The 22035-nt window shown below is 33.8% G+C and overlaps 1 protein-coding gene across 3 annotated transcripts in view; it reads left to right on the top strand.

The window, feature by feature from the left end:
• LOC118204829 (WD repeat-containing protein 76-like) overlaps positions 1–22035 on the top strand; it is a 128152-nt gene that overhangs the window by 73865 nt on the left and 32252 nt on the right. For all 3 annotated transcript variants that reach the window (XM_085823810.1, XM_085823808.1, XM_085823809.1), the window contains 3 exons: positions 4534–4686; positions 21424–21533; positions 21646–21744. In XM_085823810.1, coding sequence (XP_085679936.1) covers positions 4534–4686; positions 21424–21533; positions 21646–21744 — 362 coding nt within the window. The remainder of the gene's footprint in view (positions 1–4533; positions 4687–21423; positions 21534–21645; positions 21745–22035) is intronic.

The following is a 22035-nucleotide window of genomic DNA, read 5'->3' as shown; positions in this document are numbered from 1 at the left end:
TCAATTAGCTATAAAGTTGCACATATTTTGCAGAAATTTAACTTTCGGGTTGTTTATTCTCCTATCAATAAAATTCCGAGTTCCTTACTTAAGGACCCCCTTCCAGATATGAATTCCTGGGGTATTTATAGGATTCCTTGCTAGTGTGGTTTAATTTACATTGGCCAAACTAAGAGAGCCTTAAAATTTCGCGTCAAGGAACATGAGGCATATGTTAGAAAAAAGGAAACACAGAAGTCTTCTGTTGCGCAACATTGTTGGTCCGAAAATCACACTTTCAATTTTTCTGCTGCCAAAATTATTCAAAAATCATCTTCCATTGGAGAACTGGATTTTCTAGAGGCATTTCACATTCATAAAAATCTTTCTGTTCTAGTTAACGATCCTAATTCCAATCCAAATTTTCTTCGGCCTTTAAAGAAATTATGTTTTAGTTCTGGTTTCACCAACAGATGACGCCACTTGCTTATTCTTGTCCAGGCTTTCTAATCTTACCTAATAATTTTTTCCTATATTGTTCATTAGCGGTTTTGCAGCTGAGGATGGTGGTTCGGTAAAACCATCGAAACTAGTATTTATTCAGCATGTTATTGTGTCTTAATTATACAAATTGAAACCACATTTAGCACATTTGGTTCACTATTGCAACTGGCACTCTCTTAATCAAAAAGTTATCTTAAGTTACTACTAGGTGATCCAGAGAACTATTAAATGGATCATTCTAATGACTGCTTAAGTCATTAAATAAAGGACTGAGGTATTTTTAAGAGATATAACTATCAGTTAACCCTCTGAGTGGCTAGGATTTTTACATGTGTCATGAAGACCTGTATTTAAAGAGCCTTTATTAGTTAAATTTCTATATTTACTTACTTTAATCTCTATTTTCATAAACTTATATTTATAAAGTTGATATTTATATTATTAAAGAAAGTAAGAAAACAAAGTATCGTAAATTATGAGTTAATATATACCAAGTGACAAAAAATCTCATAACTGGATAAAGCTGGCCATGGTGCTCAGATTTTTAATATATAGTATCCATAATTAATAGGTAAAATTGTTATTAATTATGTAATTAATGTACAGTCAAAAGGCGTTAATCCGGACTCGTCGGGACTTCGGCGATTCCGGATTATAGATCATCAGTTTAAATCTCGTAAGATGGCATGCAGAAATTCTAAAATTAAAAATATGAAACCGTAATTTATGAAATAAAGAACAATTATGATCTAAAGGGTATCAAAATTTTCAAAAAGATAAAGCTTAATATTTATTTGTTTACTTTTTATTAAACATTTCTTTTAATGTAAGTTGGTTAAGTTTTGCTTCGTTTCATGTGTTAATACTTTCTCTTTAATTCTATTAAACAGACATAATTTCTTGTTCAGTTGCAAAGTTCCGCTGTTCAAGTCCTATAATTGCTGTGTCGAGAACACCGACTAATTTGTCAATCGAAATTTTTTCGTGTTCAATAACCTCTGTCACTTTCTTCGCTATCGGAAGCGAATTATAATGACGAGGGACTTGTTTTAAATCATATCAAAGATGGAGCATATCGAGATGAAATACTACATTTGGTAAGGAATTATAAGCCAAAGCAAAATAAAAACATCTGCGCTGAAGATAAGGATAGTGCTGACAGATCAACTTCCAATTCATTACGTGCCCGCCGCAACGTTCCCCTCGCCGAGCAGCGTGAAATTGATAAACAGATTTCGGATTTCAAAACATACTTTCGCTTTAGATCCTTTACATATTAACAAATATATATCGGAAATTCTATTTGATATAATCGAAAGTTTAAGCTTACTTTTATAAAATTGCTCTTACAATCTGCAAAAAATAATAAGCCGGATCCAATTCGAAAATTAAGGAACAATGCAATCATCAACATTAACTGAAATAGATAATTAGATAATTTTAGCTTATACGTCCATTATATATAAAACGTGCGCGCGAAAACGTATTCTGCACTTGCGCACACTCATATGCGCAGTCGTAAAAGGTCTTACGTGCACGCGTAAACGCCTATGCGCATGTGTCAACGAGGCGCATGCGCAGAAAGTTTTTAGTTTTGAGGTCCGGATTATAGATCATTCCGAATTATGGGTGTCCGAATTAACGACTTTTGACTGTATTATTAATTTGTTAATTAAAATAATTATTTCATGAGTGTTTTTAGTTATATATTCCTTTTTATTTAATAAAACATTTTGTTTCGATACTTACTTATTTGGTATAATTATTGTCTTTAGTTTGTAAGCTTTGTTTGCATTACAGTTTGATAAAAAATAGTATTTTGAATTTAATATTTGAAAATTTTATGCAGATGGAATTAAAAATACAGTACAAAGTCCGTAATCCGGATGTCCATTAACCGGAATGATCTATAATCCAGGCCTCAAAGCCACAAACTTTTGCATGCTTTATGCATGCACGTTTAATGTTTAACAGATAGTATAAGCTAGGCTAAAATTATCTTTACTGATTCTAAGGCATTTCAGTTAATGTTGCAGATTGCGCTGTTCCTTAATCTTCTAATTGGATCTGGCTTATTAATTTTTGCAGACTGTTAGAGCAATTTTATAAAAATTAAGCTTGAACTTTCGATTATGTCAAAAAGAGTTTCCAATTCTGGAGCTGCCAAAGGATCTACAAAGCCAAAGCATGTTTCGATGTCCATCAAATAAAAAGTGGAATTGCTGCAAAAAATGGATAAAGGTATATCCGTCTGAAAATTATGCGAGGAGTATGACATTGGAAAGTCAACTGTATATGACATAAGAAAAAAGAACTTTTTGAATTTTTTGTTAATTCCGACACCCCATTTGCAATGAATAACAGAAAAAGGGTTCGTTATGCTAAAAGTGACGATCATGACAAAGCGATGATTGAATGGGTCAGACAGCGTCGCATCAAGGGCGTGCCATTGACAGGTCCAATGCTAATGGCTCAAGCCAAAATATTTCATGAAGAAATGAACTTAAACACTGAGTGCACATATTCGACAGGTGGGTTAACCAAATTTGAAAATTGCCATGGTATAAGACAATTAAAAATTTCAGGTGAAAAAGCTTCAGCTGATACTGAAGCTGCTGAACAATTTGCAGATGAATTCATTGAACTCATTACTAGTGAACAATTATCTCCAGAACAAATTTACAACGCTGATGTAACTGGTCTTTTCTGGCAATATGTACTGCAAAATATCTTGGCAACCTCTACAGAAAAGGCTCCAGCTGATGTCAAAGATTCCAAAGCGAGACTAATAATTTTAGCGCACAAATAATTTTAGTGCACAAATGCTCCAGGAACGCACAAATGCAAACTTTTCATAATTGTAAAACGTGCATGAGCATTTAAAGGAGTAACGATTTCCCCCGTTATATATTGCGCAAATAAAAGAGCATGGATGACACAAGCGTTGATGAATGATTGGTTTGAAAATGATTTTATACCCGAGGCTCGGGGACATTTGAATTCAGTGAGTTTGCCCGAGACAACTGTTCGGCTCATACTTCACTTAAAGTTTTAGTAAAAAATAATGTATCCATATTACTCTTTTCTCCAAATTGTATGTCTGTCATTCAGCCTATGGATATGGGAATGGTGCATGCACTGAAATACAAATATAAAATAGCATTTTTAAAATCTACTTTAAATTTCTTGAACAAAGACTATTCCAGACTTTTTAAAATTTTTTAGCATAAAATTTGCTGTGTGGAGCATCGCAAAATTGTGGGAGGATGTGTCTTTCAGATACGTTTAAAAATGCTTGGCACAATTTATGGCCAGCTATCACATTTCACGGTGAGGACGATGAAGATGATAGCCGTGAATTTGAAAGTTTTCGGACATCTCAAACTAAAGGTGAAATTTTCCGGTTATTGAATTTTGTAAAGAGATGTGGAGAAGTGGTAATAAATGAAGAGGATATAACAGAAGTTTTCCATTGCGATGACAATGCCCCAATCATCAATCAATTAACAGATGGCGAAACCTGTAGTATGGTTCTAGATTCAGTTAATATGCTTCCGATAGTGAAGAAAGGGACAGAGAGGTTATTGAAAACAAAAAACTTTCTATTGACAAGTTAGTCAGTATTCTCGACATTCTCGACACAGCAATTACAGGACTTCAACAGTGAAACTTTGTAACTGACCAAGAAATTATGTGTCTGCTTATAGAATTAAAGAGAAAGTATTAGCACAAGAAAAAAACAAAGCAACTTACATTGAAAGAAATGTTTAACAAACAAATAAATATTAAGTTTTATTTTGATACCTTTTAGATCATAATTGCTCTTTATTTCATAAATTACGGTTTCATATTTTTAATTTTATAATTTCTGCATGCCATCTTACCAGATTTAAATTGATAATCTATAATTTGGAAAAACCCCTAATTCGGAATCGCTGAAGTCCTGACAAGTCCAGATTGCGGACTTTGTACTGTGTTAGAAAATAAACTTTAATGTAGCTAGCTGTAAATGCAAATGTACATAATATAGTATTGTTTCTGTGTTTATAGGATTCTGAATCTGATCCATACTTATTTAAAAATGTGCATCATCAGAAGATTCCACATCTACAGTACAGTCCAGTAAATCCTAATATGATCTTTTCATGCAGTTACGATGGTTCAATACGTTGTGGAGATCTTGAAAACCGTGTTTTTAGTGAGGTAAAGTAAAAAGAAAATATTGTAATTGCGAAGTTTCAGGCATCATATTTCAATGAAAATATCCATTTTGACAACTATCGAATGCAATTTAACAAAGTTTTTGCATGAGATCAGTATGTAAGGACAGAATAAAAGACTCTTTTCCCCCAAAAAATTATAAAACTGATTTAAAATTAATTCTAAAAAGAATTTTTCCTGGCTCAGGATGAGTAGCCTCAGAACGTCAAAATTTTGCATATAGGACTGCTATTTCATGCAGATGTGCACCTCGCATTTTGGTTGCAATCGGCCGCACCAAAAGTATATAAGTATATGTGTGTATATATATATATATATATATATTCACTTTGTTACCCGGTTAAATGCTCTCAGTTTCTTTACTCTTATATGTTTAAAAATTGTGCTTTTTTTGCTTTAAAAATGATTGAATTATGGTGTTCTTATCTTCGGGTTAAGGTTTTTATGCATTTAGTAAATCTGCATGCACTATCTATAGAGTTATCAACAATTTATAAGTGCGACTAAGCCTAATTATTTTTGTTTGTTTTGTATGTATCGGCCATGTTTGTTTACATTTGAAACTTGTTCAAGTAGCGGATTTGTCGCCAGTTTAGACAAACTAAGCTTCTCAACAACAAAGATAACACCTTCTTTTATTATAGTGAATTAAATCATGCTGAATCCATTCTGGAATTTATCCAGGGAAATAAGTGTTTAAGATTTACTTTGTAATTTTTAATGCAGATATTTTGAGTTTTTATGTATTTTTGCCTTGTTACGAAGCGAGAATTGAATTAATTGAATGAGAAATACTGAATCATCTGTGAAAAACTGTTTCTTTTTTGTTTTGTTTGCTTAAATTTCTTTTATACATCATTTTAGATTTAGTATAGTATTTGGATAGAACATGTGGCAATGATTAGACAATTCTTCAAATGATATAAATTTTGTGCATTCTGAGTTATAATATGAATGAAATGTAATGCTGTTAAATGAATGTAGCGCCAGAGTGTTGCTATAGTAAACAAATATAGTGAATTTTAAAGAGTGCATTTATTCTATTGTGGTTTATGCGCTATTGACGAAGTAGATTTAATTCTATCCAATAAGTTTAAATGAAATACAAGAAAAAATGCATATAATTTAATATTTCATACAAGGAAGTCGTGGTGTACACATCAGATTTTTTTTTATGAATTCTATCATCCAAAAATCAAGAGATGGAAATTATGCGAGTAATTTAATTTCTCAAGGATGTGGTTGCAGTTAACATAAAAAGTTTACAGCTGTAATTGATAAACTGTAGGTAATTATTACAATATTATTTCTTTTAAGGTTTTCTAATACACTTGCATTACAATGCTGAAAGTTAGATTACGCTTAAGAACGTTAATTAAGAGAATGCGTTACGTGAAATTTGGCAGAAATATAGAGCAATATGTTAGCTTTTATTTGTCAAAGTTAGAAATCAAGTTTGGAATAAAATTTACTTAAATGTTGTATTTTTGAAAAATCCGTTTGAAATACGTAATTTGAACGTGTGGTTTGGAATGCCATCAATAGATGCCGGCACAAGTTTAAAAATTTCCTATTTCTGTAAAAATTCACAAAATAATTAATTTTTATACCAGTTACAAATCATTTTTTCCCTAAATTATATTTAAAACCATTTGATATATTATTTTACACACAGGTTTCGTTAAGCAGTGTCAGGGTTGTAAAAACAGCTGCATCTGTCAGCTGAAGGATGTTTGCTGTAACCCTATTGTTCGTTTGTTTGCATTTATGTGTATTGCGATAAGTTAGCGTTTCTGAAAAAGCAGATGGGATTGAGAGGTGAGAAATAATTTATTCTTTATATCGATTATTTTGTGTTTATGATTTGATAGTAGGTTAATTCCGAAATAAAACGTGCTTATTTTTTTATCAAAGGTTGAAAATTGTTCGTGCATCTGTATCTGCATAAAAGGAGATCGATTGCCGAAATGATTTTTTTACAAAGTAAGTTTTTTTTTTTTTTTTTTTTTTTGTCATGAGTGGATGGTAGTATTTATTCAATCTTGTTATTAACAATTTATTCTTCCATTTACATTACATTAGGAAATACTGCAAGGGTAAATCTCTGTTTACCAAAAATTACTGAAAGTATGTGCCTGTCCTTATGATCTAAATTGGATCACCTTTATTACATGGTATTGGAAACTTTATAGTGATTTATTTGCTATGAAATGCTTTTATCCCTCTTCTAATTCATTTAATTAAAATTATTGGGACAGTTACCTATGATATATTTTTACAGGTGTATGCACTTTGCATTAATGTGTTGACTGTTCCAACTTGCTTATTTTATTAAGTTATTTACTTGGATGTCAAACATTTCTTTTATAGTTGGAGCATTTTATGAACGTTTGGTATAATTTTTATATAATATATGTAGGGTTTTAACGGAAGTTTTCTGCCACAGCAAATATTGTCTGCGCAAACAGTTTTCATTGACATGTTTAATCATATTTTGTCAAATGATTTTTAGAATTTGAAAGAAAGAGATCTTCTTTAGAACACTGTATTGTGAAATTTGTAAAAAAATATCGTTATCATTGAGCACAAGGTGTCTGAAATGGAACTATCACATTACCAGATTAGAAACATCACCTCCAGTTCTGTTGCAAAAGGTCACCTGCAGAGTGTCACCAAATCAGTATGCAACCAATCGAGAGCTTCTTAAGGAGATAGACGTTAGTGGCATGTCCATTAGTTGCACCATGCATTACATAAACTTGACATACAAGTTCAATCGCTGGGTGCCACATGAGCTGACTCAAGCAGATAAGGACAGATGTGTTTGGGCCTGCTCTAATCTGCTTGAATATCAATGCAAGGAAAAAACTGTGGACAGGATCGTCACATGTAATGAAAAGTGGATTTACTTCAACAACACAGGCCGAAAAGGAGGTCAGTGTACACCTGGTGAGCCATCGGCAGCATCACAATTGTATCTGGTGGGATTGCCATGGTATTATCCACAAAGAATATCTGGAAAAAGATAAAACCTTGACAGTAAGGTGCACAGCAAGATGTTAGTCTGTGTTGATACTGCTATCAAGGAAAAACATTGAACTGAGTTCTGGTGCAAAAGGCAATGTTCTATCAAGATAATGCAAGACCACATGTGTCTATTTACCACTGGACTCTGTATGGATTCAAATAGGATCTCTTGCAACACCCACCATATAGCTCCAACATTGCTTCTTCGGACTTCTACCTTTTTTTTCACACCTGCAGCTACATCTTGCTAGTCCTATCTTCTATACTGCACAGGACGTCCAAAATGAGGTTGATCTGTTTTTGGACTCACAGCCACAAAAAGTTTCTCAGCTGAAAACTTTGATAAACTACCAAAACGTTGGCAGAAAATCATAGATTTGGGTGAATACCTGCCCTAAAGGTACTATTTTCATATTTTTTTCCTTAACTTTATTAAGAACATTTTTTGGGTGGAAAACTTTTGTTACAACCAGATAAAATACGTATTATTTGCATAATTTATAATTAGAAAACTTTCCATATACCCTCTCCAAGGAAAGAATTTATATTATTTGCATATTTATTATCACTTGTTTAATTGTGGTTCTGTGGGTTTGTCATGTATGCATGATGTTAAAATGAACTGCTGTTTTTGAAAAATATATCACCAAAAGATGACATATTTTTGACACATGAAAGATTTTTTAAAAGTATGTCACTAAAAGTTGAAACTGAGATGCAGGTAATCAGATAATATCTGGCATGGGCTTTTGAATGAAGACCACACCTGTAGTGCCGAAAATGGGACCAGTGTGTTCATGTTTGTTTTCTAGCCTTTTTGCCATTGTCCATATTTTACATGACAGGCGTTCTGCAAACAAAGGTCCAAAACCTCAGTTTGTACATGTTTTTTTTTTTTTTTTTTTTTTTTTTTTTTTTTTTTTAATCACAATTCGAATGTGTAGTTCTCAAAGGAATATCGATTGAACATTTAAAAAATATATTCTGCTTTTAGAGGCCTAATCTTTCATGTGAGAGCTTCCTTTTTTCGTGTTTGTATTCTTTACTGCATAATTTGCTATTTGAATTGCTTCATTCTGTAAGTAGTTTTTGTTAATATTTTTTTTCAATGAATAACTTTACTGTGTGTTTAGATCAACTTATAACTAAAATAACACCCCTGTACAAAGATGGAAACTGTAAATCATCTTGCAGCCATCTTAGGAATAATTAGGAGCTCTAACACAAAGCTGGTGTTCATTGTTTACTTTGCAGCTAAATGTTTGCTCCAATTTTCTTGTGTAACTACTAATTTTATTTTCACAGAAATAGTGATATCTATTTTATTTCGGCAAGAATTTATTATGAAAGTATCTAGGTTTTTACTGTATCTTACATAAATGTGTGGCAATTTCCAATACATTAAGTTACTTTTTCATTTTGCTAAATAGCTGAACTATACTGTGTCCTAATTTAGTAATCTGGTCTTTTATGTTTCCAAATATTGTGTTTTTATGCATTGTTGCCAATCAAACTGAATGTTTCCATCACTTTATTTTATGTTGTGTGTGTTAAATTCTGACTGCAGTTATATTTTTCATGGAATATTTGGAAAATAAAATACTTTTTTTTTTAGATCTGTGTCATTTACAATACAGTTTATCAATAGCAAGTAACATCTTGCCTCTTCGCTTTGATTAGGGCCAGTTGGACCAGTGGCAGTCAAAAGTTTTACAATTTAGAGACTACAGAGTAGCAAAATTTTATAATCTTAGGGGAGGGCACTGGTCAGCAGAATTTAGAGGCAAAAAAGCTTTCAGGACCTATAAATACAGCAGAAATTAGGACACGCAGAGATTGCACCAGGTGGCAATGTACTTCGTGCTGTCCCTGGCTGTGATGTATCATATTTCTAATTAGTCAGGCTCGGTTGGTAGAATATATTTTGTTGCTGCATTTCTTGTTTGCATTATACCTGCACGAAAATTTGTGAAACAATTTCAGCTATTTGAGAATGCCTTTTTCTATTAGAAATTTGTAATTTTACTTCTTGCATTTTTTTTTTTTGGGGGGGGGTATATGCAATGTATTTTATTGCAGAGAATATGGTACTAAAAATTTTTTTTTTTTTTTTAGGTTTAAATTTTATGCATGATTTTTCCTTCATCGAGACTCCTCTGGAACTAAGGAAGAGGAACTTGACTCTATATTTCTTATAGAACTTCTGTGAATTTTTTTAGCATGTAACAGATGTAACAGAAATTTCTGTTTATATATATATATGTGTGTGTGTGTATGTAAAAGAAAATGTATGAGAAATATAAAAGATGTATATTCGTATAGGTTTGCATAAACATAATAAAAAATTCTTTGTTTTTTCTGCGAGTCATTAATTGGAAATAATTAATATATTAAAGCATTTTAAGTGAAGCAAAACATTATTTATGACAACCTTCAAAAATAAAAAAACATTAATATTTGAAAAATACTATAAAACTAATTTTTAAATGGCAGAATTTATTTTCAGATGAAATCTTTCAATTATGCAAAAGATGTTTTTTTTTTTTTTTTTTTTTTTTTTTTTTTTTTTAAAGCACAAAGGGGCAATTTTGCCCAGAAGAGCTATTAATTTCATTTTAGTATTTTGTGTTGATTCACTTTTCAAACTATTGCCACCAAATATTAGCTCTGTATTATATTTAAAGAAATTAAATAATGACGAATCTGCATAAATGTATGTATGTTTCTCGCATTGTGATAAAACAACGGTACCTAGAGCCGTAAAATTTTGAATAATGTACGTGTCACACGAATATGGGAATCTGGAAGTTCAAATTTGAAATTTGCTTTATTAGCTATTTCATATTTTGTCAGACATTAAAGAATTTTTGTTTAACAAACTCCAGGATTCGTAGCAGTCCTTACAAGTGCTTACGAGTCCTTATATTTGAAATTTGATTATAAAGGCCCTTATAGGTGCTTACTTTTTCTCTAAAGCACTTATTTTTTTGTTTTTAGTGCTTTTTTTCCCCGTATCAAAGCCGCAATTAAATAAACAACTTTTTCTTTCTTATCTGGAGTGTTAGATTGGGAATCATACTTCGGGAAATAGCTTTCTCTGCATTAACGTAACCTTTGATTTACGTGAATAGAGACAGTGCATGTCGTTCTGTTGGTGAAAGAATTGTGAATTGGATTCCGGTACATTTCACATACATTTCCTCTCACCCACAGACTATAGATGTTCCAATTTCGATCAAGATTTTTATAATTAGCATTCTCATCCCATGTGTTCATTTCATATTTGCGTTTATTATGATTGTTATGTATGAATATTTATAATATATTTGCAGTAAATTCTGAAATATAGATAAACTTAAAAAATGGCTAAGTGTGTTGTTAACATAGATTGGCTTTCTAAGGAAAAATATTCTGGATGGCTTAAGCGAAAATAATCACAAGGCCATGTGTTCCTGGTGTAAAACTGAAATCAACATAGCAAGTATGAGAGAGTCTTCTTTAAAGTGTCACATGGATCGTAAGTAAACTTTTTTCTATTTAATTTTTATTAATATTAATGTGTGAAATTAAAAAATTTAAATTAAATTTCAGTTAAATTATTTAAATATTAATATGAGTGGAAAAATAAATAAATGTACAATAAATTCTATTTTTTTCTAGGTGCCAAGTATAAAAATTTCTGAAAGGGAAAATACAGCTATTGGTGGAATAAAAGGCTTTTTCCCCAAATCAAATCCTGCTAGTGTTTCACTGTCCAGTTCTCCAAGTGTTCTTTGTGCTTCACGGAATTGATATACTTTAGATGATGCTGTAGGAGCTTCAAAAAATGTTTTGGAACAATGAACTTAATTATTTGAGAGCAGTTGCTATTGACTGAGGATTTTCTCCTGTGATCATTGATAAAGCCGTTAAAAAATTTTCAGATTCCCATCAAAGAAGACATTCCACTGTTAGAAATAATATTAATCACCTTGTCGTGCTTCCATTTTATCCTTCTGTTAGTTATAAAGTTGTATGGATTCTCCAGAAATTCAATTTTTAAGTCATATACTCCCCTATTAATAAATTTCACTGTTCGATTCTAAAAGATTGCATTTCTGACTTTAATTCTTGGGGAATTTATAGTATATTGTGTTAGCGTGGCTTGAGATATATTGGCCAAACAAAAAGAGCGTTAAAGTTTCATATCAAGGAACATGAATCCTATGTCCGAAAAGGCGAAATTAACAAGTCCTCAATAGCATATCATAGTTGGAAATTTAATCATAATTTTGACTTTGGTTTTGCAAAAGCCTTCTTCCGTTGGTGAATTGGATTTTCTTGAGGCTTTTATTGTCACAAGGATTTAACATGTTTAGTGAATGATTTTAAGTCCAATCCACTCCTCCCGAATGCCTTTAAAATTCTATTATCATAATTCTTTATTATTTTTGCCAATAGATGGCCTTGCCTCCTCACATGATAAACCAGCAATAATTCATTATTGGTATTGGTGCTTTCCCTTTATTCGAGGTTCAGTCTGGGTGTGTGAATGTGTAGCTGACCCTTGTTCCCTATTTTTTGACTGATATATATAAATATCTTCCTACATATAAAACATGAAAAATAATAAAAGTAAAAATCAAAAGTAGTAAACTTTCTCTATTTGTGCTGAAAGCTACATCTGAATGTAAAGATAAGAAACAAAAATAAATTGCTGTTACTGATATTTATTGAACATAACAGCAATCTATGCATATTTTATCTCCAAATATATATGTCATGGCAGCACATATACCATCTTAAAAAACTTTGATTTTGTCAATTATTCATTAATTTTTTCGTCAATTATTCATACAGATTTTTGTTAGTTACCTAACTTGGTATCCTAAACTTGAGAGGACAGGTAAAATAAAACTACCTCTGAATTGGCTAACTCAGGAAGCGAAATTTTCTCCTTCCCATCAATATAACAGATTTATAACTCCCAATGATAAATTTAACATTTACTTATTTATTTTACCTCCAATTTATAACTTCAATGATCGCTAACTAAAAATGCTATAGATTAGAAGCTTGATGGGGCTTTGCATTCTGTTTGCTCCATAATTTTTTCTTTATCAGCGTACATGCTCGGTTGTGGAAGAAATTTGAAGAGCTTTTTTTTTTTTTTTTTTTTACTTAGATTATTCAAATGTGTCTGGCATGCCCAGCTAAAGCATAGCAGGCGAAGGTCCTTCAAGGGATTACCATCTTGGTGATCGGGTGTCACAATCCTGGAGCCCCAGTGATTTCTTCTCCTTTCAGCCTTCTCTCCTCTTAACTGCAACTTTTCTTGTTTTCCTTCTCCCTTGTGGTTTTCTCTTCTGAGGTTCGGGCTCATCATAAGACACTGGAACAGCCTTGTCTCTAGTTCTTCGAGTGGAAAGAAAACTGCCCATGTGTTTGCCGTGCATGGAGACTCGTGTCACTGGAAAGGAGAGTCCTGGTAGTTGAGGGGTGAGGTACTGTCCCCAACACACTGCTTTGGCCTCTGCTTCAGTTAAACGGGAGTCACCTTGTCATCATGGGTGTCAATCGGCTGGTCTCTAGTCCTTGTGTCAGTGGCTTGGAGACAAGCTCTCAGAAGTACGTGCTTTTGGAAAAGCTGACTGTGCGACTTCAGTTTGCTTATAGGTCTGGCTAGCCCTGGCGTAGAAATCTGCGTCCCCTTGTTGGGCTCCATGGTTGGTGGGGCAATCAGACCCGAATCTTTCTCCATTTAAATATGAATGCTACGATACCTTCCTGCTCCAACAATGTATGCGATACTCCAGTTGTGACCAAAAGACTAAGACTAAAAAAAAAGACTAAGAAGCAACTGTATCAGATGTATTTTGTCCATGTTTCTTAATTATAACCAGCTCTGAAGAATTGAAAAATATGTCACCTTTCTAATAAACAAACATCTTTTGTCTTCTGTAGGAGAACTGAAAAATATTAAGAGACTTCGGTCTAGAGACCTTTTGATAGAAACTGTGTCTGGAAAGCAGTCTAATAGTCTTTTGAAACTAACTAAATTAGGACGAGCAAACATTGCTGTTGAGCAAACACATAACACTCTAAATTTGTCCCGAGGAGTAATCTCTGAAATAGACTTACTGTCAGTAATTGAAGAGGAATTTGTTAAAGATTTAACAGATCAAAACGTATGTGGTGCTCCTAGGATCAAAATAAGGAGAGAAGGTCAACTCAATCCCACTAAACATGTCATGCTTACTTACAAGTCTCTTAACCTGCCTAAAAACATAAAAGCTGGATACCTAAACTGTTCAGTCAGGTCGTATATACAGAATCCAATGTTTTGCTTTCAATGTCAGCACTTTGGACATAGAAAGATCTCTTGTCCCGGTTGCCTCATGTTCGCTCGATGTTCCATCGCAGGCCATGCCAGTGAAGGCTGCTGTGCTGCCCTCTTATTTATAAATTGTATTGGCGAGCACCCAGCTTTTTCAAGATCATGTCTGAAATGGCAGACAGAAAAACAAATTCAAAACATTAAAGTTACACAAAAGATATCATTTGCAGATGCCAAAATACTTGTTATCTCTAATTAGCCAAGACCTAATAAATCGTATGCATCTGCAACAAAATCATTCAGATCAATATTAAAGCAAACCACAATAACTGCACACACACACACACACACACAACAACAACAAAAAAAAAAAAAAAAAAAAGAGCAATAACAGAAGATCCTAGAAACCAAAAATCAGGGAAGAAACCTGTTGAAAATAGTACACCGGTGACTGCATCCAAAGGAAAACAGAATGTCCAACAGAACAAACATAGAGATGTTATCAAAGAGAAAAATAAGCAAAAACCCAGGCCCCCCCCCCATTCAAAGTTTTATTGCAAGCATGAGTTCAGGAAGACTTGGATGAAATGGACGTTAAACAAGAGTTATCCCTTCCAAAACACCTTTTGCCTCGAAAGTCAAAAAAACAACACTGCCAAAACAAGCATTCATAATGGGTGCATTTATTTCGTGGAATTGCCGGGGTTTCCGTAAAAATGTGGACAATATCAAGGATTTAATCAACATCTATCAACCTGCCTGCTTTGTACTTCAGGGGACCTTGTTAAAACCAAGCAGACATGCTAAGATATGGAGATATACCACAGTAAGAATGGACAACCCATCTGGGGATTGTGCCTGTGGTGGTGTGGGCCTTATCACCTCCCACAGTCATCCATACACTGCTCTCTCTTTGATGACCTCCCTTCAAGCTGTGGCGATCCAGATTAATTTACGCTTTTCAATCTCAGTTTGCACTATTTATTTACCCCCCCTCCATGAGCATGTTAATCAGTGAGAGTTGGACAGAATAATAGAGCAGCTGCCAGAACCTTTTTTGCTTTTAGGTGACTTCAATGCACATAATACCTTATGGAGAAGTAGGGACACTAATTCAAGGGGCCGGCAGATCAAACAATTAATGGAAGATCATTTTATTTGTCTCCTTATTATGGAGATAACACCTACTTTCATCAGCCGACTAGAACATTTCATGCAATTGATCTGGTTTTTTGTCCCCCTTCTCTACTACTTTTTTGCTCTCTCAGTGTAGGGGAGAATCTCTATGATAGTGACCATTTCCCAGTGATTGTAAATATTACAAGAAAGTCAGTGATCTCAAGACATCTATGCTTTACAATAAAGCTGATTGGGATCTTTTTTGCATTTTGTGCTGTGCTGACTGAAGAAATGCAGCAGTAAATATGATCTCTGAAACTATTATACAAGCAGCTGAACTTTGTATTCCGAAGTCCTCGTCAAAGTTCCCTAACCCTGGTGGAACAGTGATTGTCATGAAACTTTGAGAGAGCAAAAGAAAGCTTGGTGTATCTTTCGCCAATATCCAACACTGGCAAATCTTCTAGCCTTTAAAAAAGCTAAGGCGAATGCAAAAAAACTGAGGCCACAAAGTCAGAGAAAATCATAGCCTACGTGTCCACTATTACCTCCTCAATGTCTAACAAACAGGTTTCGGAAAGAGCCCACAAAGCCTCTGGACTATGTAATGATTATTCCTTTTCTGTTCTAGAAAAAGATGGAAAAGTGATAAGCACTAGAGAAGAAATAGCCGATGCTTTAAGTGATACATTTGCTGCTGTATCTGGCAGTAGCAATTACTCAAAAAAGTTTCTGTCCACAAAGATGTGCTTGTAAAGGATTCAAATCGACTTTTCCCATTCTAATGCAGAATCTTATAATAAAGATCTGACTATGTTTGAATTAAAAAGTGTAATATCTCGCTCTGATAGGATCTGCGCTGGTCGTGATGGCATAAGTTATTTGATGATAAAGCATCTGCCCTATGAATCTCTAGTGGTCCTTCTTGTGTTTTATAATAAGATATGGAAGAAACAAATTTTTCAAACTGCCTAGAGCAGGGCCTTTAAATTATCGCCTCATCACGCTCACTAGCTGCCTGTGCAAGATCATGGAAAAAATGGTAAATAACTGTCTCACATACTATCTGGAGAATAATCATTGCCTATCACCTTACCAAAGTGGTTTCTATAAGGGAAGAAATTCACTTGACAATGCCCTGTTTTTAGAAACTGCAGTATGCAATGCATTTGAGAAAAGAAATCATGCGGTTTCAATCTTCTTTGATATGGAAAAGGCGTACCATAGAACTTGGCGGCATGGATCTCTTCATGATCTTTACCGCACTGGGTTGCGAGGTAATTTACCCATCTTCATTCAAACTTTCTGAAGGACTGCACTTTCCAAGTTAAGATTGGTTCGTTGCTTTCTCAAGTATTTGTATAACAAGGTGTACCCCATTCGGTGCTCAGTGTCACTCTTTTCAGCCTGAAAATTAATTCCATTTTAAGAGAACTTCCTCCCACAGTGCATGGTTCCCTGTATGTTGATGATTTGATGATCCATTGTCACATTCAAGATATGAGATACATTGAGAGACAACTACAAATTGCTCTAAACAGAATCATAAGGTGGTCCAACAACAGTGGTTTTAAATTTTCTAGCCAGAAGACTGTCTGTGTGCATTTCTGTCAAAAAAGAAATCTGCATCCTGATCCAGAGCTGCACCTTGATGGCTCTTTGATCCGCATTGAGCCAGAAGCAAAATTCTTATATTTGACAGAAAGCTCACTTTCCTTTTTCATATCTTAAATCTAAAGAAAAAATGTGCTAAAGCTCTGAATATACTGAAAGTTCTGGCCAATACTTTATGGGGAGCAGAACGCTGTTCTATGCTCCGCATTTATAGAGCTTTAATCCGTTCCAAACTTGACTATGGCTGTGTTATCTATGGATTTGCAAGACCTTCTGTGCTACTGAAATTGAATCCAGTCCACCATCAAGCGCTACGGGTTTGCCGTTGAGCTTTCAGAACATCTCCAGTCCAAAGTTTATGTCATCTGTTTTGAACCATCTCTGGAATTCAGACGCAAGCAGTTTTCCATTGATCTTCATTATAAAGTAATGTCACAAGCCGACCATCCTGTCTGACTCATGACATCCAATCAGTACTGGCGTATCTACGAAGCACATCCTTCATGTATCCCACCTTTTGATCTTTGCATTCTCTCACTGATTGAAGATTTCATTCTAAAAATTCTGCATCCCAAAAGCTTTAACTTTTTCGGTATTGCTCCCTGGCAAGAAGTAAATATTCACCTACTTAACATGTTTAGAGAACTTGAGAAGAGCAGTACCAATGATGTCCAATATCAACAAATTTTCCTACAACATAGAAGCAGTCATTCTAACTATAAAGCAATTTTTACTGATGGCTGAAAGACTCATGATCATGTCGGGGCAGCTTTTGTTTGTGATAAAGAAATCAAGAGTAGTAAACTTCATGAAGCTGCATCTTTCTTTACTGCAGAAACTTTCATCTACTCCGACTCTCTGAGCGCTCTTGAATCAATAAATATAAATATTAGCCACCCTTTGGTCTTAGAAATTTTAAAGGCACACCTCCGTTTGAGAAACACAGGTTATTCTATTGCATTCTGCTGGGTGCCTGGACGTGCTGGCATCAAAGGCAACGAACTCGCCGATTGCGCTGCAAAATCTGCTGATATTACCTCTGAAAATGATGTCTCTTTTACAGACATATGGAAGTACATCAGAGCAAAGATCTTGTCCAGGTGGCAAGAACTCTGGGAATGCCAGACTCTAAACAAATTAAGGCAGGTGAAACCCAATTTGGAGCATTGGGAATTGAGAGAGAGAATCGAAAGGAGAATGTACTGCTGACTCGCCTACGAATTGGTCATTGCAGACTGACACATCAGTATCTCTTGAAAGGAGATAATGAGCCTATTTATGGCATTTGCAACGCTCCCATTTCAGTCAATCACATTTTAACCTGCTGTCCTGCTTTTAGTCAGAAACATGACTATCATTTTAACTCTACGAATGTTAATTTAACAGATCTCATTGGAAGAAACACCCACATAAGTTTTTTAAAAGACATCTCTTTTTACCATATGATTTGAAGTTCTTTTCCTTTCATTCTGCTCTACCTGTTGCTAAAGCATCTCTTAAATTCATTTCTTTATGCCTTCATCAGCATTACAGGCTCATTTCAACAACTCATCTGATACAGTGTGTATATACATTTTGGATTTTATTCACCATTTGTCTGGCACATAATAACCTTCAAGGTTTTGTTCCATTAAAAGCCAACCAACTTAACAAATGTATCCAGCACACAATTATTTGTTGATTTGTAATTAACATTTATCATCTGAAGGAAACGCAGCGCTAGAGCCGTTGCAGCCGCAGCTAACGCCAAATTTTTTAGAACATAGGAGGTTTGGTATGTTTATTATGCCAAAGGCAGGTGAATTTAGAAAAACCATGAAATCGCTCATGCAGCCACCTCAATCACCAGGGCTTGAACCTAGGTCGAACTACCAGTGTTAAGCGACTTTCTCTCCGCTAGCACTTAGGGAGGAATTGAGAGTTAGAATTAGGTTATTTAGATGTAGCAAAGCCACGAGGGCCACCTGCTTAAAATGCTATAAGGCTTTGTGAAGGAAGTTTCTGAAGGTTTATTTAAGTTTATTATGGCAAAGCACATTAGGGATATCTGCCTAAGGGAAGGAATACCTTCATTGAGGATTTTCTTAGAGAAACTGGCTTGTATACACATTACACACGGAAAACCACAAAAACGCCCATGCTGTGAGCCTCTTCATCTGGATTCGAAACCAAGGTCAGAACTACCAGGGTTCAGCGATTTAAGCCCTTGGCCACTGGTGGGTCTTCTGGAGGAAACTGGCTCACTTGCTATCTTGTTACACATGGGGAAAACCAACCATGCAGCCAGCTCGTTTGCCCGAACTCAAATCCAAACCAGTTCGAACTTCCAGTATTCAATAGTCTTAACCATTTGATTCCAGGCGTAGGAACGACAGATATTGTAGTGAGCAGCAAAAAAAACCTAATACTGATCCTGGTTACTAGTAGGATTATAATAAAATGGTAATCGTCGAATCTACAGCAATAAAATTTTGGTGCATAATTGTGAAGTCGAATGCGATACTCCAATAAATGTGATATATGTAGAGACTGAAACATTTTTTTTTGAAAACTCATTGTTCAGGGACGTGTAATTATTAGTAACATATTATAAAATTTATTCTTAATTTAGCGTTTATGAATTTGTCGAGTTATCTCATTGCAACATTTTTTCTTCTTCGAGTAATCCAATATAATTGACTGATTTCTGGTAAGTTTATGTTCTGTAATATTTTTGTGTGTTATGTGTTATTTCTTTTTTACAGTGCTATCTACAGAGTTTATTTTTCATTCAAAGTTAGAAAAAATTTAACGTTATACTAAGTATAACGTTTACTTTGTATAGAAAGTAAACACTTTGAAACAAACAGATGTGAGGTTTCATTTTTAAAGATACAGAAATATTCTGCAGAACACTTTCTATAAAAGTAATTTTATAAAATTTTGCCTAGTTTTCTGAGTTTGAAATTATCGTACTTCCGTTTCAGTAGCGGCGGATGATCAAAATTTTATGAGAATACAGCAAAGCATCTTTTTAGAAATGTTGTCATAATTTTTAATGCAAAATCTTCTGTCTTCAATTTTATGAATGTAATTTCCGGGTTAAGTAAAAAAAAATAATGTATGAATTATGTCGCGATTTGATAAGTAGTCTTTTTCCTTTTATGGTAAAGAAGTGTCAGCTTTTTAGTATTTTGTAGCAGGCTCGAATCAGAACTACTTGGAATTTGTTCTTTTCGTTTACTCCCGTTGGCAGTTGCAGTTCAGGAATTGCTGAGATGCTGCTCAGCAAATATGACTTTTGACCTGAGTGACTTAAGTGTCAGAATAGAATACAGCACTCCACACTGACAACTAAAAATAATCATAACATTCTTGGTTTTTAATCAGTCTATTAACATTGGGCAAGAGCAGTTAACTGTGAATTAATTTTTCTCCTATGTAAGTAGTTGTGATTAAATGTGGTAACATAATTTTATGTAATAATGCATAATATTTATCATATTTAGTACAAATAACTTGATACTGTATTACTTTGAATTTAAATTATAGTAGAATTTTAAAATTATAAAATTACAAAGAGTAATTTAAAAAAATAACTGCCTTTGAATTTAAGCCATGTAGAATTTTGATACTTACGTAGAACTCCATTGACCACAAAAGTTGGCAGAAATCCCCTTAAAGTCATGCCAGTCTTTCTTTGGGATTCTGAGTTGCACTTCTGTCGGCAACTTTTACAATAAAACATTTTTTTGTCTCTCTTCATAATCTACGAAATAGTCATTATTGCAGTAGTGTTTGAATCATTTTGCTTTTCTGCTTCATAAAGAAATTTACATCAATTTTTTGTTACATCCTCCAATTTTACGGGAAGCTCTGTTTAGAATGTTATAAATACAAACTTCCTGCAGGTAATTGCTCCAGTCTATTTCTGTTTTGTTGGACTTATCTCTCTGTTCTGTTTTTTCATTCAGCAAATGTTAATTCTTTTGACCAGTTATAAATAAATCAGAGTGCAGTCACAAATGAGTTCAAAATACAAAATAAATAAATAGAGGAATAGCAGTTAGTTTATCTTCTTGTTCATAAGAACAAAAGATCAATTATCAAGAATCAGTCACTTATATCAAATGAAACCACAGATGTTATGAGTGTATTGGGATGTCACACTTATCTATGATGGGCGCTAAATCATGCTGTTTAGCAGCAGTTTTATGGTCGACAAGATAATATGTAAGTACCAGCATCTTAAAGTTTGGAAACTGCGAAAATAAGGTACTAATATAAAGAACTATCTAATAAATAAATCTTTGGCTGCTGGTACATTAACAAAAATAAAATGTTCAAACATTTGCTTTGAATTTAATACGTGCCCTAATTTTACATATTAAAAATCTGAATGAAACAGGCTACTTAAAGTAATCCCGATAATTTAATATATTTAAAATTTAAGCTTAAAATTAAATTTTGAAAAATGTATATTTCATTTTCTTATTTTTTATTGTTATTAGCATAATTAGGCTATAGTATAAAATCTTCAAAATGAAATTCTCTGAGGTACAGCATCTTTGACTCTTTATGCATTTAGTGTAAAATGTCAACACGTTTTATTGATGAATTGATGAACTTCTTCAGCAGTAATGTGTTTATTTTTCCCCTCCCAGGTGTATGTTGATAAATATTCATCTTGCTCATACTTTGATTTTTTGTCACCTGTATCATTGATTGTGGGGAAGAAAAGTGGATGCATTGATGTGGTTGATTTCCGAAATGGGTATGCTTGATACTGGTGCTACATGGGATTCATTATCTCATATAAATATATGTAATGTTTTAATTTGCTTCTTTTGCTGATGCTTGTCTTCATTTCTTTTCTTCCGTTTTAGAAAATCATCTGCAAAAAGTCATGAATGTCATGGACATCTAATAGAAACTGTAAGCATTCATCCTATAAATAAACATTATTTTATTACAGCCATGCATAGGTAAGTTTAAAATCTTCTAAATGTGGTTTCTTAATAGTATATGAGTGTTTTTAACATTATCTTAAAACAACTCTCATACCATAAATATATTAAAACATAATACAGTACAAAGTCTCTAATCCAGACGTCCATTATCCTGAATGATCTATAATCCGGACCTCAAAGCCACAAATTTACGCAAGCGCGTTTGATGTGCGCGTCTGCTACGCATGTGCGTAAAGCCAGTAAAGCATTTACCCATGCGCGCTTCCGATAGTGAATAAAGTAACAGAGAACGTTAGTGGAAACGAA

This window comes from Stegodyphus dumicola, chromosome 9 (assembly GCF_044657685.1).
Source record: "Stegodyphus dumicola isolate Sdum_Otavi_A_Nest chromosome 9, ASM4465768v1".
Lineage (NCBI taxonomy): Eukaryota > Metazoa > Arthropoda > Arachnida > Araneae > Eresidae > Stegodyphus > Stegodyphus dumicola.
This window is presented reverse-complemented; position numbering and strand designations above follow the sequence as displayed.